The sequence below is a fragment of the Schistocerca gregaria genome, chromosome 1 (genome assembly GCF_023897955.1).
Source record: "Schistocerca gregaria isolate iqSchGreg1 chromosome 1, iqSchGreg1.2, whole genome shotgun sequence".
Lineage (NCBI taxonomy): Eukaryota > Metazoa > Arthropoda > Insecta > Orthoptera > Acrididae > Schistocerca > Schistocerca gregaria.
Window position 1 is genome coordinate 664529368 of NC_064920.1, and position 27513 is coordinate 664556880.

Here is a 27513-nt window from a genome sequence, read left to right on the forward strand (position 1 = left end):
AGGGATTTACGACACAGAGAGAATTATAGAGTATTACAAAGCTGTATTAAAGGCACAGGTTGTACCCAGCAGAGCACATGTGATTAAGTAAATATGTCAGTAGTATTGCAGAGCTCAGGAAGCATGATACACTGGATACAGTGAGGGGTCTCCCAGGGGTGAGAAATGAAGTTTAGTGTTTAAATGCTAGTTCTCCAGACATTATGATCAGGCTTGTAATATTAGCAGGAGAACTATTATAGGATGCCTCCAAGAATTCCGTACTCATATACCTAAGAGATGATTTTGACACAGTTGCAGACATAAAATGAAAGGGAGTTATGGATCCCTGTGTGAGATAGCTTGGTGGGTTCTACAGGAAGCAGTGAGTGAACCTTGAGAGGGAACTTAAGCATGTGTAGTGTAAGAATTATTGTTCTCAGGACTAGTGCTAGTTTTCTGGGACAGCCAGAGATGAGGTACCATGTAAACTGTGGAGAGATTTCAAATGTGTTTGGGTATTTAACTTAGCTGTTTAAGTGTCACAGATGGATTGATATATGTATGGAGAAACAAAGACTAATGAAATAACTAGGCAATGAATTGTAAATAATTAGTTTCAACTGCAGTAACAGGAGAAATTCTTTGAGCTGAATTCTTCAAAAAGTTGAATAGTATATTTTAACTACATGAGCCACGGAAAATGTGCTTGGTGCTGTAAAGCAGCTGTTTATGACAATATAATGACTCAGTTTTGCACCATGGGATTCACTGGATGTCACTGTCTGCCTTCTGGCCAGTTACCGTAACCAAAGACACTTTGGCTTGTGGTATACGTGACTTCTGCAGCCACAACACAGAACAAACTCATTTTAGTGTGAAGAAATACTAGCTGTCCAGCCAGCCAGCAGTGAGTCATCAAGCAGTCAACTGTTACAGTGGTGGCCATTTCCATAAGATTGCCACCATTTGGCTAGTGTCCTGATAGAATTGCCTGTCGAGGCCATCCATCCACCATCTAATGGGCTGAGGGTCAAACTGTGTACCTCCTAGCCACCAAGCCCCTCAGGCACTCACCAGCACCAGTCACCAACGGCCAGCCACTGGTCCATTGTTTACTCCTTGGTCGTTTAAGCCTGTCACTTACCATAGACAGGCAGGACTCAGCATCCTCCACTCAGCAGACCTTGACAGCCTACTGCATCAGCCATGCCATTGACCAGCCATGGCCAGAACTGTTGACAACACAGGGTCAAGACATACCTGGGCCATGCTAAGCATACCAGTGGCCAGAGCTCACTACAATGATTTGTTGCCGCGGTTCATGGATCAAGGCCTGCTTTCCATCAGTGCCTGATGTAGGCCTGATTTGTACTAAGAACTACTTGGTGCAGTAAAGGATGAATCAGCTTCCAAGTGGCTTCTGACTCAGCCAAACTCACTATCCACCACTAGACAATACTCACACCTTCTACACTTGTAAAAAGTACAGTGTGTGTTCATGAGATAGTCATGGAACTGGTTCTTGTAGTTCCAATAATGATTCACTGAAATTCAAAAAATTCAAAAACAAAATTGTAGATTTACTAAAGCCATTCAACATAAAATCAACTGGAATTGGAACAAGTTAAAAAATAGTAACTTCCTCATTTGCCCTTTACTAGATTTTACAAATACATGAAAATACGACTATAACATTAAATTAGAAAACCAGGCTGCAGTTGTAAGATTTGAAGGACATAAAGAGAGGCTTGTAGTTGAGAAGGGAGTGAGACAAGATTGTAGCCTATCCCCAATTTATTTAATCTGCATTTTCACCATAATGTAAAGGAAATCAAGGGGACATTTGGAAAGAGAATTAAAATTCAGGGAGCAGAAATTAAGAATTGGTGATGATATTGTGAACCTGTCTGAGACAGGAAAGGACTTAAAGAGCAGCTGAATAGAATAAATAGTCCTCTGTACAAAGTCATGAATATCAGGCAGCATATGTCTCCAGTGGAGGCAGCCCCATGTCATATCAGGCAAAGTACACACCTGGCATTTTGGAATTTATTGCTCACTGGCATTTAGTGTGCAGTGGTTGATATTTTTGACATGGTACATTATTGTGTGACTCAATGTGAGGAGTATGTGCCTAGAAAGATGGAGATTCATTAAGAGACTATAAGCTGCTGTTTTTCTCATCCTGCCCTTGGTTAGTCGGAGTTACTGAACTGTTTTAGTTCACTTCAGACATACGTAACTTGTTTGTTAGATGAGCTGGCCATTAGTAACCGGTTTACATGCTGCAGGGAATGAAGTTTTCATTGCATCTTAATGAGTGCAGCAATTAAGAATAAGTTATTGTTTATACTGATGTCAGGCATCAGTAGCCCACCAAGACAGATGCAGCAACAGATAAGTAAACCGCTTTTGTGTTATTTACTAGTTCCTAACCAGGAGCGAATTTTATTGCATCATCTGTGTGCTTTAATAGTTCAGTTTCTTGAGTTTCTGTATGTAAATTTAACATCTAATAGCCACAGTTGTCGCGTTTTTGTTTGCGTCAGAAAATAAACCAATTTTGTGACATAATAAAAATTCCTAATCAGCGTCAAATTATTCAGTTTCACTTGAGTGTTTCAGTAGTTAGGTTTTTGAATATCTGTGTATTACTAGACACAGTTCATGCATTTTGATCAGGGTCTACAGTAGAGTTGTGCAACACATGCCAATAGTCCATTTATCTGAATAGTTTAGTTTTCCACGGTCTTTAGTGTGGACAGGGACTGCAGTTGTTGTGTGTGGATGCAAGCTGAGTTAGTGACACTTCACTCTCAGCTTCAGCCTGTGATGGCTTTGATTACACAGCTTGAGGTTGCAGTGGATGGGCACCACTGTTGTGGGCTGGCCGTGGGGATCCAACGGACGTCCAGCATGTCAGAGTCCTCCGATCGGTCCTCACTGGTGGCAAACCCAGTTGCTGCTCACACTGAGGCTGACCCCTCACCTGTGGTCAATTGAGAGGTCACCCCAGGGTGAAGCAGGCAGTGAAAGACTTCCCCGGTTTGTCTGACAAAAAGGTTACAGGTGCTGTCTGTAGCTGACACTGTCACTGAGCCGGAAGCCGTCGCCTGTCCTGTTTCAGAGGAAACCACTCAGCCTGCAAGATCCAGGCAACCACAGAGGGTGGGATTATTAGTAGTTGGGAGCTTCAACATTAGGCATGTTATGGGGCCCCTTAGGGATTGGCTGACAAGGAGGGTAAGAAAACTAATGTGCACTCTGTGTGCATACTGGGTGGAGTCATTCCAGATGTGGAAAGGGTTCTCCAGGATGCCATGGAGAGCACAGGGTGCAGCCAACTGCAGGTGGTTGCTCACGTTGGTACCAATGATGTGTGTCGCTTGAGATCAGAAGGGATTCTCTCTGGTTTCGAGCAACTAACAGAAGTGGTAAGGGCTGCCAGTCTCGCTTGCAAGATGAAAGCAGAGATGACCATTTGCAGCATAGTCAACACGACCAATTGCGGACCTCTGGTACAGAGCCAAGTGGAGGCTCTGAATAAGAGGTTCAGATGGTTCTGAGATGGTGTAGGTTGCTGATTCCTTGACTTGTGCCAAAGGGTGGTTGGGTTTTGGGTTCTGCTGAATAGGTCAGGTATCCACTATATGCAGGAGGCAGCTACATGGGTAACAGGGCGTGGCGTGGTGTGGGCAGGTTTTTAGGTTAGAGGGTCTCAGGAAAACACAAGGAAGGCTGAAAACAGGAAGAACGTAGATACAGGAACCATTGGTATAACAATTTTAAATTGTCACAGCTGTGTTGGGAAAGTACCAGAGCTCCAAGTGCTAATAGAAAGCACTGATGCTCAAATTGTTATAGGCACTGAAAGCTGGCTAAAGCTGGATATAAGCTCAGCTGAATTTTTTGCATAGAACTTAACGGTGCTCCGAAAAGAACATGTTTGGCAGTGGCATGTTTGTTGCTGGCAGAAGTAGTTTAATTTGTCACAAAATTGAAGTAGATACTTCCTGTGAGTTAGCACTGGCAGAGGTCATTGTTGGCAACCAGAATAAAATACTAATTGGATCCTTTTACCGACCTGCCAGTTCAGATGATACAGTTGCTGAAAAGTTCAAAGAAAACTTGAATTTGATTTCAAACATGCGCCCAGCTCATACAATAATAGTTGGTCGTGACTTTAATTTACCCTCAAATGTTGGCGAAAATACATGTTTAATTCTGGAGGTATGCATAAAATATCATCTGAAATTGTGCTAAAGGCATTCTCTGAAAATTATTTCGAGCAGTTAGTTCATGAGCTCACCCGAATAGCAAACGGTTATGAAAACACACTTGACCTCTTAGCAACAAATAATCCTGAATTAATAATGAGCATCAAAACTGATATAGGGATTAGTGAACACAGGGTTGTCATAGTGAGATTGAATATTGTAATCCCCAAATCCTCAAAAAATAAGCAAAAAATATACCTATTCAAAGAAGCGGATAAAAATTCACTTGATGCCTCCCTGAGAGACAATCTCCACTCATTCCTAATTAATAATATAAGTGTAGACCAGATGTGGCTTAAATTCAAAGAAATAGTACCGGCAGCAATTGAGAGATTTATACCAAATAAACCAACAAATGGTGGAGCTGATCCTCATTGGTACACAAAACGGGTTAGAACACTGTTGCAGAAACAACGAAACAAATATGCCAATTTTAAACAGATGCAAAATCCCCAAGATTGGCGATCCTTTACAGAAGCTTGAAATTTAGCGTGGAGTTCAATGCGAGATGCCTGTAACAGTTTCCACAATGAAACTTTGTCATGAAACCTGGCAGAAAATCCGAAGAGATTCTCGTCATACACTCCTGGAAATTGAAATAAGAACACCGTGAATTCATTGTCTCAGGAAGGGGAAACTTTATTGACACATTCCTGGGGTCAGATACATCACATGATCACACTGACAGAACCACAGGCACATAGACACAGGCAACAGAGCATGCACAATGTCGGCACTAGTACAGTGTATATCCACCTTTCGCAGCAATGCAGGCTGCTATTCTCCCATGGAGACGATCGTAGAGATGCTGGATGTAGTCCTGTGGAATGGCTTGCCATGCCATTTCCACCTGGCGCCTCAGTTGGACCAGCGTTCGTGCTGGACGTGCACACCGCGTGAGACGACGCTTCATCCAGTCCCAAACATGCTCAATGGGGGACAGATCCGGAGATCTTGCTGGCAAGGGTAGTTGACTTACACCTTCTAGAGCACGTTGGGTGGCACGGGATACATGCGGACGTGCATTGTCCTGTTGGAACAGCAAGTTCCCTTGCCGGTCTAGGAATGGTAGAACGATGGGTTCGATGACGGTTTGGATGTACCGTGCACTATTCAGTGTCCCCTCGATGATCACCAGAGGTGTACGGCCAGTGTTGGAGATCACTCCCCACACCATGATGCGGGTGTTGGCCCTGTGTGCCTCGGTTGTATGCAGTCCTGATTGTGGCTCTCACCTGCACGGCGCCAAACACGCATACGACCATCATTGGCACCAAGGCAGAAGCAACTGTCATCGCTGAAGACGACACGTATCCATTCGTCCCTCCATTCACGCCTGTCGCGACACCACTGGAGGCGGGCTGCACGATGTTGGGGCGTGAGCGGAAGACGGCCTAACGGTGTGCAGGACCGTAGCCCAGCTTCATGGAGACGGTTGCGAATGGTCCTCGCCGATATACCAGGAGCAACAGTGTCCCTAATTTGCTGGGAAGTGGCGGTGCGGTCCCTTACGGCACTGCATAGGATCCTACAGTCTTGGCGTGCATCCGTGCATCACTGCGGTCCGGTCCCAGGTCGACGGGCATGTGCACCTTCCGCCGACCACTGGCGACAACATCGATGTACTGTGGAGACCTCACGCCCCACGTGTTGAACAATTCGGCGGTACGTCCACCCGGCCTCCCGCATGCCCACTATATGCCCTCGCTCAAAGTCCGTCAACTGCACATACGGTTCACGTCCACGCTGTCGTGTGATCATTGCTTGTACAGCCCTCTCGCAATGTCTGGAGCAAGTATGGTGGGTCTGACACACCGGTGTCAATGTGTTCTTTTTTCTATTTCCAGGAGTGTATATGAAATATGTTAGTGGCAAAAAACAATCAGTGCCTTCTCTGCATGATAACAATGGAGATAATATTGAAGACAGTGCTACCAAAGCAGACTTATTAAACACAGCCTCTCAAAATGCATTTACAGAAGAAGACAAAGTAAATATTCCAGAATTCAAATCAAGAACAGCTGCCAACATGAGTAACATAGAAGTAAATATGCTCGTAGTAGTGAAGCAACTTAAATCACTTAATAAAAGCAAGTCTTCTGGTCCAGAACATACTTAACAATCATATACAACCATTCGCTCAACGAAAGATCCGTACCCAAAGACTGGAAAGTTGCACAGGTCACACCAATATTCAAGAAAGGTAGTAGGAGTAATCCACTAAATTACAGGCCTATATTGTTAACATCGATATCCAGCAGGATTTTAGAACATATATTGTGTTTGAACATTATGAATTAACTCGAAGAAAATGGTCTATTGACACACAGTCAACATGGGTTTAGAAAACATCATTCCTGTGAAACACAACTACCTCTCTATTCACACGAAGTGTTGAGTGCTATTGACAAGGGATTTCAGATCAATTCCATATTCCTGGATTTCTGGAAGGCTTTTGACACTGCATCACACAAGTGGCTCATACTGAAATTGCGTGCTTCTGGAATATCGTCTCAGTTATGTGACCGCATTTGCGGTTTCCTGTCAGAGAGGTCACAGTTCGTAGCAATTGACAGAAAGGCATCAAGTAAAACAGAAGTGATTTTAAGCTTTCCCCCAGATAGTGTTATAGGTCCTTTGCTGTTCTTTATCAATATAGATGATTTGGGAGGCAATCTGAGCAGCCGTCTTCGTTTGTTTTCAGATGATGCTGTCATTTATCGACTAATAAAAACATCAGAAGATCAAAACAAACTTGAAAACAATTTAGAAAAAACATCTGAACGGTGCAAAAATTGACAGTTGACCCTAAATAATGAAAAGTGTTAGGTCACCCACATGAGTGCTAAATGGAACTCGTTAACCTTCAGTTACACAATAAATCAGTCTAATCTAAAAGCTGCAAATTCAACTTAATACCTAGGTATTACAATTACAAACAACTTAAATTGGAAAGAACACGTAGAAAATGTTGTGAGAAGGCTAATCAAAATGTAACAGACCTACTAAGGAGACTGCTTACACTACACTTGTCCGTCCTATTTTAGAATACTGCTGTGCGGTGTGGGATTCTTACCAGATAGGACTGATGGAGTACATCGAAAAAGTTCAAAGAAAGGCAACATGTTTTGTATTATCGTGAAATATGGGTGAGGGTGTCACAGAAATGATATGGGATTTGTGCTGGAAATCATAAGAAGGAAGGCGTTTTTCATTGTGATGGAATCATGGAATCTTTTCACGAAATTCCAATCACCAACTTTCTCCGCTGAATGTGAAAATTTTTTGTTGACACTGACCTACATAGGGAGGAATGATCACCACAATAAAATAAGAGAAATCAGAGCTTGTACGGAATGATATAGGTGTTCACTCTTTCCACGCGCTATACAAGATTGGAATAATAGAGAATTGTGAAGGTGGTTTGATGAACCCTCTGCCAGGCAATTAAATGTGATTTGCAGAGTATCCATGTAGATTTAGATGTAGAGTGGCCAGTGGGCACCAAATCAAACTTGTTACAAACTGTTATAAACCTTCTGGCTGTAGTAGAGGTTACTGAAATATTTAAGCTGTTAGCAACACAAGAGGGGGTATGTTAAATTGATGTTGTTAACATGTTGTGGTGTCTTGTGTCTAGCAATGACCTGTTTCAGGTAAACCTTTGAATAATGGTTAATTTTGATGTAAACTATGTGTGCTGATGGGAATTGATTGTTCAATTAAGATGATAATGTGATCAGTCTGTGCATGTAACAGAACAAGGTGGATGTTGTGTAGCAGCTACGTTTGAGCAAGACTGTCTGGGATCAAAAACCTGGAACTATCACAATTCATTTTCAAGGGGAAGTTTAAATGTTTGATTTTTGAGACTGTGTTTTATTATCGTCAGCTTACGCAATCTTTCTGAAGTTGTTATTTAAATACTGGTTTTACTGCCATTAAGATCTTCTATTTAACTGCTTTTCAATTCTTGAGATGTTGAGTTAAATTGCTTGTGACTCTTGTTTTTACATTTGTTGCTGCATTTGATCTTGTTTCCGTTTAAAAGATATTTTACAGCATACCAGTAAACATTTAAGCTGTTATTTACTTGCGCTTTCAAATTTAAAGCTGCAAGATGTTTTGCTGGGATTGTCCAAGGGATGACCTGTTCTTTATTATGATTTGTTATGCATTTGAAAAGTTTTTTAAACAAATGTAAATTTTTTTTGCAGTTTGGAACTGTATCAATTGGTCTTTTCTCCCAAACTACTGGCCAGTACCACCACAAAATGAATGATTGTTGGACAGTAAACACCAAGTGTCAAGTGACACTCACAGAAAGAGCAAGACATATAAACAGTTAGATAAAGCAGTCAAAACTTGAACTTCTATAAATTAGCCAGTTCACTGTCAACATACTAGATTATATTAGTGTTAGGACATAGCTACAGTGCCACACACAAGTCAGCACTGAAAAGCTGAGCATTTCATTCTGTATAAACAGTTTTAATAAATCATTATTGCTAGTTTCATTTTCCATTGAAGATATATTTTTTTCGGATATTGTGTCCCGTGAGTACATCTGTTGCTAATGTTCAAACCATCTAGCTTGTACAGCTATAAATAATGTGTAGGAGGGGGTTGCTTCCTACTACCTTGGGCATTGGGCATCAGAGTTTGTTTGCTGAATACCTCACATAATGGTGGTGAGGAAAAACTCGAAACAGTACCCATCATGAGGAAAAATCAAGATTTCTAAACCATTTAGGAATTTTCATTCAGTGAGTTCATGGACAAATTTGTGTGACAACACATTTTTTGTGTGGCTTATACTTAACTGATAGTAAGTACAACAGTACTGTATTCTTGTGGATTGATAACCCCAATTCCTTCCAGGAAGATTTCAAAGAATTTTTTACACTGTTCTCAGTTATATGTTTCAGGCTTGACTCAGTCTCAGTTACTGCAATCTTATGTCCTACAACCTACGATAATTTTAGTGCAACAACTATCTGCAACAGAAAATGTTGGTGGCACACCTGGCCAAACTCGAAATTAACAAGGTAGCTGTTCAAGGATGTAATAAGAAGATGGCACCACATTTTCTGGCATATGACCATATATTAGAATCCTGCCACAGCTACACATCAAGACTGGATCAACATTATGTCTCACACCATGCATCAGGTGATGCTTTGCAAATTCCTAATACAGTGGCAGATGTGTTTAAACTAATGCAAGATAGTGACTCTTTCCCGTGCTGAAAGTAGGGAAAACTTAAAATTCTATTATGAGTTAAAAGCCCATGTTGATGCAGTCAGGCATACATTTTTGTAGTGTTTTAGGGAATTAAATAATGATTATAAAGAGTGGATAGCACAATTACAGGTTTGTCTAGAGAGTGGAAATTTCAGCACAAAAATGACAAGTGTAAAAAGCCATGTGCAGATTCTCTGATCTCAGGTATGCTAATCATGCACTCACCAGACAGTAGGTTAAAGAAAGACCTAACTAGATTAATTCATTCATCTTTGCAAGACTGTCTGCCCTTAATTTCAGTACATGGTCAGATGCAAGTATCAGCTGATACAATACAGTGCGTAGATGCTGACATCTTTACCGTGCATCAGCAGCCACTACAGCCTAGCAAGCAATGCGGCCATATGCAGAAATCACAGGTCATGCAAAAGCTATGATGAAATCAACATTCTGTAAACAGTTCTGCTAGTGCTAAGTTAAATTCTTTTACATCCTGTTGTGTTAACTACAAGTGAGAGGCCTGTTTCTTTCGAAACACACTGTGTAATTGTTGTATAAACAAAGGACACAAAGCAGAAATGTGCAACAAAAAGCACAACTGAACCAGACACTCAGGCATACACAGTGATTCAGAATAAAATTTCAAATGATTTCCACAACAAACATGAGTAAAATTAATAAACTTTCATTGAACAAAGATAACATGTCTAATATTTTCAGTGAATGATGAAGTTTCAACAGTAACACTAAAAGTTAACAAAGCATCATTAAAATTTCAAATTAACACAGACTTGTTAATTTCTATAATTAATCCACAGGCACACAAGAAACTACCATCAACGAAATTTCCAGAATTTCCTAGTTCACTATTTAGTAACAGTGGCAACAGAGTCCATCAAGAGGGCAGCTTGATACAGATATTGGATACAAGCAATTTACTAAACCTGCAAGACTGACAGTTGTGAATTCACATAAAGCAAGAAACTTGTTGGGTCTTGATTTTCTCAATTCTCTACACTTCATGATTCACAAAGGAGTGAATTGGATTCATACTGCCATTACAGTCGACAAGTTACAAAAAATGGAACAAGTATCATTAAAATCTACAAGGCACCCCAACAGTTTCCATCCCCTTTGTTCTATTGTCTCCTCCCAATTCATATCCCCTCACCCTTATTGTGCACCACTCCCTTCCAACACATCCACTCGTCTTTTCCTCTCCCATGTCTTGTCTTGCCCGCAGCCTTCCAGGGCTGTGCCTTGCGGTCTTGTCCTGCCATTGTCTAGTCCCTGCACATTCTGCCAGGCAGCATGCTCCTCCCCCTCCACTTGTAGCCTCCTATGCCTCACCCTTCCTCACCCCACTCCAGATTGGTGCTTTTGTTCACTGTAATAGTTGCATTTTGGCCAGAGCAACCAGAGATAGTAGCACATAAGATTTCCACACAAGTGTGTGTGTGTGTGTGTGTGTGTGTGTGTGTGTGTGTTTTCTTTTCTGAAGACGGTTTTGAGTGAAAGCTCAACATGTAACAGTCTTTTCACTGCACCTGTCTGCAGTTCAACGTATAATGTTTATGGTGAGTAGAAATGTATCCTTTTCATAATATTTTTGATATTCCAACCTGGACTTTCCATTGTTTGTAGAAGAGGTTTGTTATTTCTACAGCAAAATGACTGACTATGGCTAAAGTAGAGCAAACACAAAATGAAGTCTAGCAACAGCAAGAAAAGCATTTGTGGGCAACAGAAATTTGTTAACACTGAATATAAATTTATATGTTAGGAAATCTTTTCTGAAGGTCTGTCTGTACAGACATGAAACCTGGACAATAAACAGTTCAGATAAGAAAGTAATAGAAACTTTTGAAGAGTGTTGCTACAGAGGAATGCTGAAAATAATATTGGTACAACAGATAGCCAATGAGGAAGCACAGCATCGTCAGTAACCTCGCTGGATGTGCAAATGAAAGATAAGTTTGAATTGATAAATGTAACATTGTCCATGTCCAGTGAAGGTTCCTCTGGTAGTTAAGCCAATGGTAACTTGGAGCACTCACATAAAATTATGTAATCAGTCAAAATAAGGCCACCAAGCAACTGATTTGCTCTAGTTTTTCTTTAATTGGCAGTTATTATCTGACTGCCCCTACAAAATAAAATACAATTGCTGCTGGACTGGACTGTATTTGTGTCTGGATAGAGACCACTGTGCTTTCTGATTTACTGAGTGACTAGACAGATTGGGTCTGTTGTGTGCACTCCATGAGTTGGTATAACATTCCTGTAAGTGTATTGTGCTCCAATTTGATTAGCATGTCGTTTCCACTACTGTAAGACAAATTTGAAACAGGGCTAAATACTATATTTGCAATGAGTATGCTGAATGCAGTAGTTGCGCTTGGATTTATATTATTCCAACAAAAAACTATTATTACTTTGTTTTATGGACAATTTAATCTGTTGTTACATATTTCTAATTTGTTCAACAAATGTTTGTTGGTCCTGAAATGAGTGTTGCAGTAGACTCTATTTGGCACGAAAAGCATTTTATGACACAGCTTATTTTAGAAGGGATATTTTGATAGGATACATCCTGAAATATAGATAGTTTGATAATGGAGGGAAATGTGGGCGGGATGGAGAGAAGGGGGGGGGGGGGGGGGGGAGTTAAAAATTGTAGAGGAAGACTAAGGCTTGACTACAGTGAGCAGAATCAAATGGATGTAGGTTGCAGTAGGTATACAGAGATGATTGCGAGAAAAGAGGGGGGGGGGGGGGGGGGGAAGGGGGAGGGGCACTTGCACAGGATAGTCTAGCAAGGAGAGCTGTATCAAACCAGTCTTCAGACTGAAGACCATAACAATAACAACAAACAGTTGTCAACACACCATTTAATGATCTCTATGCTCAAATTCTTACACTGACTACTATAGATACTCAAAACTCCACGGAAAAAGAATCATTTCAAGAAATTTCAACAACAAAAATGAAAAATATTTTTGTTTTCACCCAAAGGGAGCAAACAGAAATGACATTTGTAGCTCTTACAATATGGATGCAAGAATTATAAGTTTACAGCCACATTTAAGCATTTTTAAAATAAAGAACCCAATACAATTAACATGGAACTAAAATCAAATAGAACTAAAATCAAGCAAGTAGATCACAACAGGGATAAAAATACCATGTCCAAATAAGATAAAATTGTGTGAATACCCAAACAATCCGCTAACACTCATTTCATTACTGTGCCTTCCTCAAAAGATGGAAAGAGGTACTAACACATGCTATTTCAAAAACAAAACAAAAACTGGAAAATGATCAACTATATCAAGATAGAAATGGATGGAAGCAACACCACCAAGATGGAAAGGGCAAACAACTGCAAGACCTCAAATTTCTGACACCAGCAAGAAGTGGTTAAAGTCAACAGCTGTGTTATCTTGTATCGACAATGTGTTGGATATAAAAAACTTATCCTATATGACTGTTAGAAGATTGATTAAGAACACAGTAATCATACTGTGTGCTACTAAGTTTTTTGTGTGAGTTTAATGCAATATAACATACATTTACGCAGTTTTATCTTCATTACAGTTATGTGCTGTGTACTAAAAGGTAATGGAAATTACATAGCAGGAAACGACATTCATGTGTTCAAGCTTCCTAAAGAGACAGACATGGCTCTATTCAATTCCAAGACAAGATTTCACAGCTACTATTTATTCTGTGGCAAGTTCTGTTTTTAATGCAATTTAGTAATGTGTGTTGTACATTATGGTATATTATTGTTTGCTGGATTCCTTGGTTTGAGTATATTATGATTAGTGTACTTCACTGCCAATTTTCAGGAATTCCACATGCATTTCAAAGCTAGCAAGATTATTCCGGAAGTATCTGTATTGGATGGAAAAACCGTAACAGCTCCACTTTCAAAAAAATCATGGCATGATTCAGATGCTGCACCAGGCATTTTCCCTATCTGTCCAGCCTACTTATATTCAGCTGCAGGACCATCCAGAGAGGGACTGGAGGCAGTAGTACCACACAAAAACCATGAAGATTAGTGTAGCCATCCATAATGATCATTTGGAAAGCATTTCATATAATGAAATTCATAAGCTGAAAGATAAAGTTAATGTAATGTCTTTACAGAAGAATTGGGTGATAACAGTAAAAGAAGGTGTATTATCTTTAAGTGTATCAATGTATCTGTGCAGTTGCATTACTTACTGTATGCTGTGACTGATAATCATTTGGGAATGGAGGTATATTCAAGAGGAGTTGTATTAAACAAATTTCTAATCACTGAATTTGTTCTTGAAGTTGTACTGGTGACACAAAATTGTGTGAATAAAACCTACTGTGATGTGCATGCCTCAGTGTTTTGTATAATAACATTATTTGGAAATGTGTGAATGACTAAACAACTTGTGTGCATTTAAAAATACCCCAGATGTTTCACACATTTCATACATTTGAAAATAATGCTTTTTTCACAGATGTCAGCAATTTTTTTTACAAATGTGCATCATATTGTAAATTCTATGCATGAAATTAATCACAGTTATGTGTTCTTAATCATTTTCGCCTCATTCTCACATAAACACTTATTTGTGTTCTCTCTGTTAATTAACCCAACTCAGTATCAACTGAAAAATCACTAATTTTATGGCCCACGCAGTTCTTTTGGTATTGGCTGCTTTCTATTACAATCATTGCTTGGCTATGATGTCATCATATGGTTGTTTGTTATTGTCTCTTGGTGGTGCTGGCAGGAGGTCAGTTCACCAACAGTAACAAAGAACAGATCGAAAATAAGAATAAACTAACTAACCTCAGACTAATGGCTAGTATCTTTAAGTATTATTTCTCAGACATTACACACAAGTTTACAAATACACATCAACAAACAGCTAGACAGAAAAAAAGAAAAAACTTAAAAATTCGTGGCTCTAGAAACACATGAGGAACTATTTTAAATTATAAAAAGGTTAGCTAATAAATATACAGTGGGTGCTGACAAAGTACAAGATGTTAATATCAAAGAATGTACAACATTTATTGTAGAACCACTAATAAACATTTTCAAATCATTTTAGAATGATGTACCTTCAAATAGACTAAAACTGTGAAGGTAGCACAATTGCACAAGAAGAGTGCCAAATGTGAAATTCTGATTAGAGGTCAGTATCAGTTTTGTCAGGTTTGAGCAAAATTTTGGAGAAAATTTTCTTCAAAGATTAATATCTTTATTAAATAAACAAATCATAATGAAGGATTCAAAGCACAAGTTCAGGGCTGGAAAGTCAGCTCAATCAGAAACTTTACCCTTTTTACATTAAATAGGGCCTACTACAGAGCAATGGATGATGAATGTGTATCTGGTATACTTTAAGGTCTTAGTAAAGTATTTGCTATTTTTGCTCATGGCAATCTCTTACTTAACTTATGTAACTGGAGGCCAGCTTAGCAGGTGGATCAAATCATACCTTGACAACAGCATCGGATTACAGAAATGAAACATAATTATGGAGAAACATAAAGTCTTTGAAGTTTCTATTAATATGCAAAATTTCAAAGATCAGTTCAGAGAGCTGTCATGTTCTTCTCCACCTTAATGATTTGGAAGAAAAAATAAGTAACAGAATGACAGTACTCTTTGAAGTTGACAAAAACTACTTTAATTAGATCACACAACAGTCTCCAGGAAACTGTAACATTAGCAATGCAAAGATTAACACAGTGGTTTAGAACTAAGAGGCTCTTACCACATTCCGGAGAAAAAAAAACCACTGTGCTACATAAATTTCAAGCATCACAAAATCTCCACCCTGCAATGCTTGACATCTTTGATGGGGAAACTGCCTCAAATGTACTAGTGCAAAATATTTAGGATAGATATTCAGGTGAACTTGAACTGGGAGATGCACCTTAGTAACCTAAATAAAAAATTCAATACACTGACATGTCTACATCTCCATCAACATCTATTCTCTGCAAACCAGTGTGGTGTGTATGGCAGAAGGTACGTCCCATTGTATCAGTTATTAAGGGTTTTTCCTGTTCCATTCACGTATCGAGCATGGAAGGAATGATTGATTGAATGCCTCTGTTCATGCAGTAATTATTCTAATCTTATCTTCATTATGCCTATGTAAGCGATACTTAGGGAGTTGTAGTATATTCCTACAGTAATAAACTTTATAATAGACTTTCTTGGGATAGTTTACATCTCTCTTCAAGAATTTTCCAGTTCAGTTCCTTCAGTATCTCTGTGATACCCGGTTCTTGAAACTTTATAATAGGCTTTCTTGGGATAGTTTACATCTGTCTTCAAGAATTTTCCAGTTCAGTTCCTTCTGTATCTCTGTGATACTCCCCCATGGATTAAACAAACCTGGCTCATTCATGGTGCCCTTCTCTGTAGATGTTCATTATCCCCTGTTATTTCTATCTGGTACAGGTCAGGTCCTAAGCACTAGAGCAATATTCTGCAACTGGTCACATGAGGAATTTGTAAGCAAAATCCCACGGTAGATGGACTGAACTTCCCCAGTATTCTATCCGTAAACTGAAGTCTACCACTTGCTTTACCCATGACTGAACCTATGTGATTATTCCATTTCATATCCCTACAAAGTGTTACATCCAGCGCTATTTGTATGAGTTGGCTGATTCCAGCAGTGACTCACTGATATTATAGTTAAAGGATACCACATTTTTTTCCTTTTGTAAAGTGCAAATTTTTTTTATTTCTGAACACTTAAAGCAAGTTGCCAATCTCTGCACCACTCTGATATCTTATAAAGATCTGACTTAATATTAATGCAGCTTATTTGAGATAGTAATTCATTATAGATAACTGCACAATCTGCAAAAAGCCTGATTTTACTATTAATATTGTCTGCAAGGTCATTAATATCCAACATGAAGAACAATGGTCCCTGAAGTTACTTCTATGTCTGACGGTGACTCTCCATCTGAGATAACATGTTGCATCTTCCCACAAAAAAGTCCACAATCCAGTAGTATTAAGTCAAATGCTTTTCAGAAATCAAGAAATGCAGCACATACCTGACTGCCTTGACCCAAAGCTTTCAGTATGTCATGTGAGAAGAGTGTGAGCAGCGTTTCACATTATCACTGTTTTCGAAATCCATGCTGGTTGGCACTGAGGAGGTCATTCTATTCGGGATACCTCATTTTGTTTAAGTTCAGAATATGTTCTAAGATTCTACAACAAATAGATGTCATGGATATTGGACAGTAGTTTTGTGGATCAATTCTACTACCCTTCCTGGAGACAGGTGTGACTTGTGCTTTTCCAAGAGCTTGCCATGGTTTTTTGTTTGAGGGATCTAGGATAGGTTATAGTTAGAAAAGGGGCTGACACCGCTGCAGGCTGTTTCTCAACACCCCTGACGCTAATACTTATTTTACTCATCTTTTCAGTGGTATAGGGATTAAAGAGGGTCAGTGCTTTTGTGTTTTCCTTTGTAAAGGAACATTTGAAAACAGACTTAAGCATTTGAGCTTTTGCGTTTCTACCTTCAGTTTCAGTTTCTGTCTCATACACCAGGGACTGCACACTAACTTTGGTGCCACTAACAGCCTTTACACATGACAAGAATTTCTTTGGGTTCTGTGAAATATCTCTTAACAATATTCTGCTATGGTAGTCACTGAAGGCATCATGCATTGTTCTCTTGACAGCCAAACACATTTCTTTCAGCATTTCTCTATCTATAGCCCTACACTTTGTTTTACACCTATTATGCAGTAATATCTGATTCTTTAGAAGTTTCTTTAGAGTGACTGTATACCATGGAGGTTCCCTCCCATTATGAACAGTTCTAGTGGGTACATACCGGTACCTGTCCAAGTGCATGCTCAACTATTCTATTAAACCTGGGCCAGTGTGCCTCTGCATGACATATGTTGTGGTTGTGCCACACTCTTGACATTCTGGTGCTCAAGTAGTAGATTATATCTGTCCTGTGTTTGTCTCTAGTCCATTGCTGGGATGCCAGAGGTCACCATGCTTGGTAACAATTTACAAGTGATCTGCTGGCAGCTGTGCCAGCAACTGGAAGTCTGAGTTTAATGAGGACTTGTGAGGATGCTGTTGAGCCAAATTTAGAAGAAAGGCGGTGGCCTGGCCTGTGGAATATTATTAGCACCATCACACTGGTTGGAGTTTAACTGCAAGCTATTTTACCATTGGAGGAAGCGAGTCTGCTTGGGGAAATATTGTGTGCCCACATGGTGGACTATACAGTGCAGACTTTAGTAACCAGCAGTAATTTTATTCTTAACTGATTTGTGAGCCACTGAGAAGTAAATTGGTGGAGGGCAAAAGACTTGTGGGCGCACTGGCAGAATAGAAGGCTATGTAGTGTTGATGTCAGAGCAGGGAAGTAGACAGGTGGTTGAAGGACGGTGAAGGTTGAAGCCAAGGAGTTACTGGAACATAGATTCATGATTTGCTAAATGACTGTAGTTTCTTATCAATATTTTGTAGCTTTAAGCTTAGTTTTGTTGTTTATCTTCTTTCTTGTATTTAATGTACTAACTTCCCTCTATTCTTCACCTTCTCCTCTACCTTTTCTGTCATTTCTTCTCAACAAATAATGTCCATGTGCTGTTTTTGATAATGTGTGGCTACAGTAGTCAATAAATTATCATATACACCACAATGTATTACACATTTATACATTTTATGATAAGTTTGTTGCTACTTCTTAGATAAAAATTTAAGATTTTTTGGTTTATTTCACATTCGTGAGGACCATTAAACTCAGGATCTAGCGTGAAAATATTAATGTAACTCCTTTTCTTTGTAAGTATGTGTTATTTGTTCTTGTGTTGTGACATGTACTACATATTTGAGTATCTCCTAATTAAGGATCCATACAACAAATATGTATCTAATCCAAGATAAACCCAATATCAATACTTGAGATTTGGCATTTACTGAGATCCCTGTAAATAGGTCAGAAACATGGAGACAGATAAGATTTTACATCAAAGACTTTCCTTAGTAATAAAAAGCCTATATGATGCAGAAAATTAGAATTGTTTCTAAATTAATCATTGTAAATTAGGAATTATTAACACTGTAATCCAAACTGACTGGCTCATACTAATGGGCGATGAAAGTGGATTTTTGTTTGGAAAATTAGATATAAAATTAGCTTCTTAGGAGGATAACAACTGCACTGGAGGGAAAATATCAAAATATAATATGGAATTGGAAGTATTGTCAAGGAGTATTTTTTGAGGTTGGGAGGTGAGACCCCCAGTTAGATCAGATTGGGTAGATCAAATAGTGAACAAAAAGATACTGACTGGAACTGAGGACACAAGGAATTTATGGCGTAAACATACCAAGAGAAAGGATTGGTTGATAGGCTACATCTTGAAGCATCATATCAGATAGAAAATGACCAAAACATATGTTCTTCATCTATTCGTATAAAATTTTTATAGACATATAATATTTTGGGATGTAGAATACTAAAAGCAATTGCATTATTTTGACAATAAGTAGAACTTACTTTTGTTTCTATCATTTTTGTTTCACTGTCCTGAAAATGGAGCTTCAGTTTGCATTTGCCATCATCTGAGGAACCTTTTAGCTGAGAAAATTTATATTTCCAAGAATATGTTTTGGATTCTGTGTCATAAAGGGCAAATCCCATGTTCCAGTCCAATGTCAGACCAGCTGTCTTCCCACAAGTAGTCACAGTGAAAGTTTTGCTCTGTAAAATATTAAAATATTTTGCACTGAAACTGTGATAGAACAGCATAAAAATGTAATGATTTGCTCACAATAGTTACATATACATGTACAATTGATGGAGAACATTTTCTAAGTGAATTACAGTCTTGGTGTGTATTTTTATTATGATTTGGAAAGAAACTACATATTTTTATCTAGCAGTACTGCAGAAACCCATTATACTCCAAACTGACAGGCAATATAAACTGGTAAGCAAAACGTTATGGCCACTGTCAGCTGTTCGCTTGCTATAGTCATGAGAATCTATGAAAATCAACTGATGGATAGTGAAAACATGAGTACATGACATGGAGTTAGACAACCATGAATCATCACAGAATGTCAAGGTAGGAAGTTTACTTGCTCCATAAAGCAGGAAAGGTGGCAATCTGTGCCAGAGTACAATGCTGAAGCATTCCACACACTGTACATTGTTGAATACCAGGTGTTACAGCAGATGACCTCCATGTGTTCTCATGCTGAACCAATGACATCTGCAGCAGGCATGGGATAACTGAGATTGGACTGTGGATCTATGTCATCTGTTTGAATAAATCATGGTTCTCACTACAGCAAACAAATGGCCATGGCACACTGTCATTCAGGTGAACAGCTGTTCAAAACGTGCACCATATCATGGATGTAGTGCTCAGAGCCAATTGAACCATTTTGTACCATGGATGTAGTCTGACTGGGACAGTATTATGCTATGAGGGACATACATGTAGGCTTTCATGGTACATGTAGTAGTATTTGAAGGCAACATGACAGCTGTGGATTATGTGAATATTACTATGTGCTGCTTGAATCCCTTCATGCTTCCTCAACAGCAATTGTTATTTTTCAGCAGGATAATTTTCCATGTCACAATGTCAGAACTGTGCTATATTAGTTTGAGGAGCATGATAGTGAACATACGTTGTTGCCATAAAATTTGTCTATTTGAACGGGATGGAACACACCTGAGAAGCTATAAGGTGCCAACTGTGCACTCAAAAACCTCTGGCCTGAAATTTATGGGAATTGTGAGACCTGTGCATAGACATCTAGTGCCATGTACCTCCATAAACCTACCAAAGAGTTGATGAATCTGTGCCATGCAGCACTGCTGCTGCATTATGTTCGAAAGGTATACCAAAATTCTGTTAAGCAAGTGGTCATAATGGTTTTGCTCATCAGTCTTCATTAGAGACAAGGTTGTTTTAATTTTTTAAGTTAAGATGTCATCTCTTTTGTAACTCTGCCAGGAGAACCTTATGGACCGACTCCCTTTGATTTTCTGCATACTTACAGAATTTGAAGCTCAGTGCCTGGACGCCAATTTCCTAAATTATCTTTAAATATCATAAGATTTCTGAGCATTGGTAAATAAAAAATGAATTTCTAGGTTATTAGTGTGTTTGTCAGAAGCTGAGTGCACAGAATAGGTTCATGATTGTGAAAGTACTACATCAAATCTCACTAACAGCAACTTTTTTACTTTTACTTAAATTCCATTTTATTATCAAATTGTAATGATGATTAGCAAATACTGAATCAAATTAAAAAAAAATATATCTTCTTCTTTTTAATCATTAATGACATGAGCAAGGATGTAGCCAGAATTTTGTCAAAAGGGGGTGGGGTGGGGAGGGGGTCCGATTTGCAAAAGAGAACCTTTATTCTTAAAATTTTCATAAAGAATGATAAACCATTCAACAATGAACTTGGAGTTTTCATCTTGTGGAGATATAATCTCATTACTTGGGAGTGCTGTATCTTGGCAAACCACTAAGAAGCAGTTATGCTCCAATGTCCCTTCACCCTCCAAGGTCATTTTACACTCTCCTTTCAGTCTTGATTTGAACTGAGGAATTGATCAGGAATGGATGAGCACTAATTTTTTTCAGGCACTGTGATTATTACCAATAGGGTTTATGGAATAAACATATTTCTGTTTAACAGAGAAGCTAGAACAGTTTTTAGTGGTGAAAATGCAAAGTATCTTGAATTATTCAACCTGACACTTCCCTAAATGCCATCATTTAAGTATGCATCTCTCACTTCTTGTAGTGTAAGAAAGATCATTTTCTACATTAAAGAATGTCCTGGAAGAGAAATGTATGAGAGTCTTAGTGCCGAGAGTTTCTCAAGAGGTGCTCGGCTCGCCTTTGAAGCAGTCGTTTTCATTCAAGCAGAGGCACTACATCTTTAAGAGAATTGGGATTTTTCAAGAAAGAAAGGTGTTTGGAAGAAACCAGCTGTGGCCTATAGTAAGGGAGCAACCCTGGGGAACCACAGAACAACATTTTCAAGATTGTTGGTGGATGGATTCAAACTACCTTGCTCCCAAATACAGGGATTGCTAGCTCAGTGGCCTAACACTCAAGAGCTACCCCAAGTTGACAGAAAATATGAAAAAAAAATTGGTTGTCTTAAATTGTTTTAAAATAAAAAAAAAAAAAAAAATTTTAAACATGGCTGAAGCAGCAACTGTTGAAAAACTTCAAGGTAAATGATAACAACCAAACAGTTACAGAATAAAGATTTATTGAAATCCTTGACTACCATTTCGGTATATTTAAATATAGCTTCATCAGAAGCAAAAATACACTAAAATGGCATCCTGCAGTGCAGATGCATAAAACAATTGTGCCAAAGGCGTCACAACAAAATACTGAATTCTGACATTGCACGTTTTTCATTTAATTGTCCATATTTGGTCATTTGGCAGTGCACTAATGTATGGATATTTTAAGAATTAATTGTGCATGGGATTGTTAGATTCATCTATGCAAGATTACATGACCATAAATAGGTTTTGGACAAAAGGGGGAAGGAGGGTGCAAAGCCCAGTAGGCCTGGAGAAATTCAAGTATCCTACTTAAAAAGTCTTTTATAAATAAGTGAACTATAGAAATTGTTCCCAGAATGAGATTTTCACTCTGCAGTGGAGTGTGCACTGATATGAAACTTCCTGGCAGATTAAAACTGTGTGCCGGACCGAGACTTGAACTCGGGACCTTTGCCTTTCATGGGCAAGTGCTCTACCATCTGAGCTACCCAAGCAAGACTCACAGCTCATCCTCACAGGTTTACTTCAGCCAGTACCTCATCTCCTACCTTCCAAACTTTACAGAAGCTCTCCTACAAGCATGGCAGAACTAACACTCCTGAAAGAAAGGATATTGCGGAGACATGGCTTAGCTACAGCCTGGGGGATGTTTCCATAATGAGATTTTCACTCTGCAGCAGAGTGTGTGCTGATATGAAACTTTCTGGGAGAGTAAAACTGTGTGCCGGACCAAGACTTGAACTCGGGACCCTTGCCTTTCGTGGGCAAGTGCTCTACCATCTGAGCCACCCAAGCACGATTCATGGCCCGTCCTCACAGCTTTACTTCTGCCAGTACCTTGTCTCCTACCTTCCAAGCTTTTCAGAATATTAGATTAATGGAATTTAGATTAGATTAATGGAATTAAATTTAAATTAATGGAATTTACATTAAGCAGAAACATTTTTGTTATTTAGCATACAGTTTCAGAAATTCTATAATGAGTGTGATCTTTATTGTAACTCATCTCTCCTTCAAACTGTGGTGTGTTATTTGAGGAAGATAATAGGAAAAAGGGATAACCTTGTTTAGTGAAACCACTTGATGTCACTATGGAAACTGAACAGCAAGTATCCAATTAGTGCCAACTGCTGTGGTATCACTAACAAGAGGGTGATTGTACACAGGCGCATCCTATAATGAGACCACGTTAGATTTGACCATATAAGCTGGTCCAAAGCTGGTCTGAATCAACTATGATCCTATCTGTGGAGTGTGCAGTGAACGTGCTAACAATTTATCTCAGTGTTTATACTGTGAACTCTATTTATCAAAAGCAGAACTTTGCTGCAGTGCAGATTGAATTATGCTTTGGAATACAGACTTGAGATAGCTTGGACTCTCTCTCTCTCTCTCTCTCTCTCTCTCTCTCTCTCTCTCTCTCTCTCTCTCTCTCTCTCTGTGTGTGTGTGTGTGTGTGTGTGTGTGTGTGTGTGTGTGTGTGTGTGTGTGTCACTTTTCACAAAAACATTAACGATTTAGCACCGCTGACACATTCAAACTAGACCTTGAACATTTTTATAACAAGGGGAGTGTGTGGTTTTTTAACCATGAAACATTTAGAACAACCACTAACTCTAGCTGTACAGGGTTATCAGGAACTAACAACAGCTTTATTTTAGGCAGCACAGACATTAGCATATGTTACAGAAATGTTTCTCATACAACCCACGTAATGAACAACACGGAGAGTGAGTATTGCCATTGACTGCATTTATATATTTTGGCTTGTCAAATTTCAGACTCAGAAAGACATAATGGCCATGTGCCTGACAAGATGTGTCATTTAATACAGAAATTGGAGCCATTAACAAAGCTGGCAAAACTTGAGTTGTGTAAATATTAGTTTGTATCCAGCCGTGGGACTCCTTTGTCACTGTGTCTACTGCACTGGTGCCACACGCTGGATGTAAACAGAATGAGACTGGTGGTACTGGCTCATCATCTTATGATTAAACTCACCCATACCAGGGTCTGTCAGCATGAGTCCGGCTGCCAGGCAGCAGCATGATCAAACAGCAATGACACCATCACACTGAGGTTGGTGTGTGCAGCCCATGGGCAGCACCACTTTGCTAATTGGACTAGTAACCTACTTATAATCCCACAGTGGAGGGCTCTCTTCCTCTTTATGTTATAGTCAATTTATGTGCTCATTTTACTACACTATCATGGTACTTGTTACTTGTTTGGACCCAGCCTAGCTATGTACATGGGCTTTGTATGTAATTTGTGAAAGCTGTTTTTGCTGAAGTGATTTGGTTATTATATGCATAGTTAATTGTGTGTGTTACTCATACCAACATATTGTAATATTGAAGAAAGTTATACATATAACACAAACTATCCATATTATATCTTTTTTATGTTATAAATTTGTTACTGGAAGCTCAAAAGCTTTCATAAAGAAATAAGAATTGTAAAATGTGATAGTAAGACCTTCAATCAAAGGGAAAAAAGTTATCTGTTTCCACTGGCTCATTTTTCTTCCTTCTGAAGGTAGAAGTAATTATCATAATTAACCAGCTAGGGAATATTTTTGATACTTGATGTATATGAAGATTTTATGGTAACTGTTTACATACCCCCAATTTCATAACTGCAGCACAAACAGAGCAATGCCATGCATTTTCAATCCGAAGCAGTTCTTGTCTTGTTTCAACAGACAGATATCTGGATTCATGACCTGATGTCTGTATTAAAAAACAGTGCTGTCTCTCATCTACATTTTCAGAATCCTTTATGACTCTGAACATGGTCTGATAAACTTTGAATACCAACTTGCATTTAAGCCAGTCCATAATATTCAGCTGTAAGCATGGATATATAATTAATAATGATGCATAGCAATGTTCAGATGATCAAAATTGATAATTAATAAAGATTTACTTCATCAGCCATTAATGACAGTTCTGAAATATGACCTTTCTTTAAAGTTAGTGCCTCCAGCAGAGTACTATTATCAGATGCTGAGTTACCTTTGTAATCAGTTATAGAAGACTTATTTTTCATATTCTTAAATATGCCACAATAATAATCTACAAAAATTTGGATGAGAAAATTTTTAATTCCAGACCAATAATCCTTCCAGAAATGTTTGAATTAGAATGTTAAACTATAACAGTAACTTTTGGGAAAATGAGCAGTTAACAGCATCTCCAGTTGGCTTTCATAAAGGATTTTCTACCAACAAAGCCATATTTAACACCAAGAAAACCAAAACAGAAAAATTTATTGCTTGCTTACTCTTTGACCTTCAAAATTATTTGGTTCAGACAATACAAGTTATGCTGCATAAATTAAATTAGTATGGCATTGATTAATTCATTCTTCTATTGTTAATTTCTTAATTTCATAACAAGAAACAGGGAGTCACACTGAAACGCTGTGTGTTGAAAATAAAATTAAAATTATAATGAAATAATATACTATATGCAATCCCACAATGTTCAGTAATGGAGCATACAAAAATAACCTTGAGGCACATAAAAAAGAAATAAATAGTCAAACTAAATGAAACATCATTTGCAATACACCCGTTGTAGCAGTTCTGCCTGCTTTATTTAATTCTTCGTTTGTTGTCCTTGGTGTCAATGTACTGCGTTGCTACACTGGCTGAAAAATGGGGTTTGTAATTTGGATACTGACTGCTGTAAATACTGTAGCAGACAGGTACACATTTGCAATTCTCCATACCTTACTTTGCACAACCCACAATAATAAACAGTTATATATGAATGGTCAGTGCACTATTGTTTAAACTTTTCATAAGTCTTATTAATAGGTTGCAGGTGAACCTCCACATACTGCTTCAATAGCTTTCTGTTGAATATCTATGAGTAGTAAAAACATAACCGCATAGTTCACAGTCCTTCAAATAAATTGAACAGTCACTGTCATTGCTTTAACGCATGGCCTATTGGTGTAACACTTATTTCACTGTTACACCAATAGGCCATGCGTTAAAGCAATGACAGTGACTCATTCTAAGCAACACAGGTTCCTCATCTGAAACTTGGCCATGGACTGACTGTCTCATGACCAAAAACTGGGCCCTTATATATTGTCACAATAATAGGAGCTGAAACTACACATTGTTCAAAGTTAAGTTTACAGAAATTACAGTTAAAACTTAACTCATTAAATTAACTGAATGCATCAAAAAATTGTGTCTTTGTAACAGTTTCTTCTACTGCAAGAGTTAGGCCAAATTATTTGTTTTAATCATGAAATTAACAAATATCATTTTACAAACAATACTTTTGACAAAACTGTTAATTACTTTGGAATTAATTCAGGGCTGGTTTTGGTAACATGTTTTCAGATAGGGCCAAATAGATACTTTTAGATTACTGGTATTTTGTCTTCCAAATGTTTATAATTAGTATATAATTTATATTTGTTTATATGTTGACAACAGAAATCAAGCTATGAAACAATTACTGATTTTGCCCTATAACAAAAAATTCTAACTAGGCATAGTCAAAATAAATTAGAAAATCAATTACATATGTAAATCTATGCACAAAATTAGATCTGGTGTTACATTCTTTAAAACTAAGGGCCAATCTTTCTACTTTATGAAAATGCAGATTATATTCCTGTATGTTGATGGTAATCAGTTAAAAGTAACAAAATGAATTTAAGGAGACAGATGGCAAAACAAGAGGGGAATTAAAATTATCCCAGCTTGCTTTGTCACAGCTGGATAAAAACCTAAAGTCAACTCAAAAATTAATCAAGAAGACCAATTAAGTAACTTTAAGACAAGATTACTAACTTATGTTACATTTTTTTTCACTCCACAGGGTCTTAATTTTTTTGTGCAACATAAACCAAGTACTTATTCAGCAAAAGTAATCAGGATAGATATTTTGCAGAAAATTTCAGATATCCAGGACTTCTTACACTTCACAGCAAATTAAATTCTTAACAGTATTTTTTGGTGATAAAAATCAGATTTAGTTGATGTCTGATTTATACAGTCACTTAAATGTGGCAACAGTTCATTGACTTGTTGGTTGGAAAACTGGATTTTGTTTATGCATACCTGGATGATCTGTTAATTTTTTCTTCCTCACTTGAGGAACATGAACACCACTTAAATACAGTGTTACAACTATTCCATACAAATGGTGTTGCTGTGAACGATGCTAAGTCACAACCCCGCTGCACTAGAGTCACTTTTCGGGGCCGCATGGTTTCTGCCAACGCCATCCACCCAAACGGATCAAGGCTATTAGTAGGTGCCTTGGTCCAAAGACTTTCAGGGCCTCTGCCACTTCCTAGGAATGGTAAATTACTACTGCAAACACATTCCCCATGCCACTGACCTAGAAGCCCCACTGATGGATACTCTTTCAGGAAAAATCACCTCAGGGTCTCAGGCGGTCAGGTGGACTCCAGATATGTGATGTGCATTTGATAACCTCAAGTCAGCCTTACAGATGGCCATTACACTCACTCATCCTATCTCTGATGCTCCCATCTCGCTTACTACAGACATGAGCGATACAGCTGTGGGGGCAGTACTTCAGCAATCCATGGGTTCTGTTGTAAAGCCGCTCAAATTTTTCTCCCACAAACTGTCCGCTTCCCAATGTAAATGGTAGACCTACAACTGGGAACTATTT

The 27513-nt window shown here is 38.4% G+C and overlaps 1 protein-coding gene across 1 annotated transcript in view; it reads right to left on the reverse strand.

Annotated features, from left to right (window-relative positions):
* LOC126362173 (gamma-1-syntrophin) overlaps nt 1–27513 on the reverse strand; it is an 809668-nt gene that overhangs the window by 23243 nt on the left and 758912 nt on the right. The window contains exons 8-9 of the mRNA XM_050007857.1: nt 24466–24690; nt 19064–19267 (exon numbers count right to left, since the gene is read on the reverse strand). Of these exons, the coding sequence (XP_049863814.1) occupies nt 19064–19267; nt 24466–24690 (429 nt within the window). The remainder of the gene's footprint in view (nt 1–19063; nt 19268–24465; nt 24691–27513) is intronic.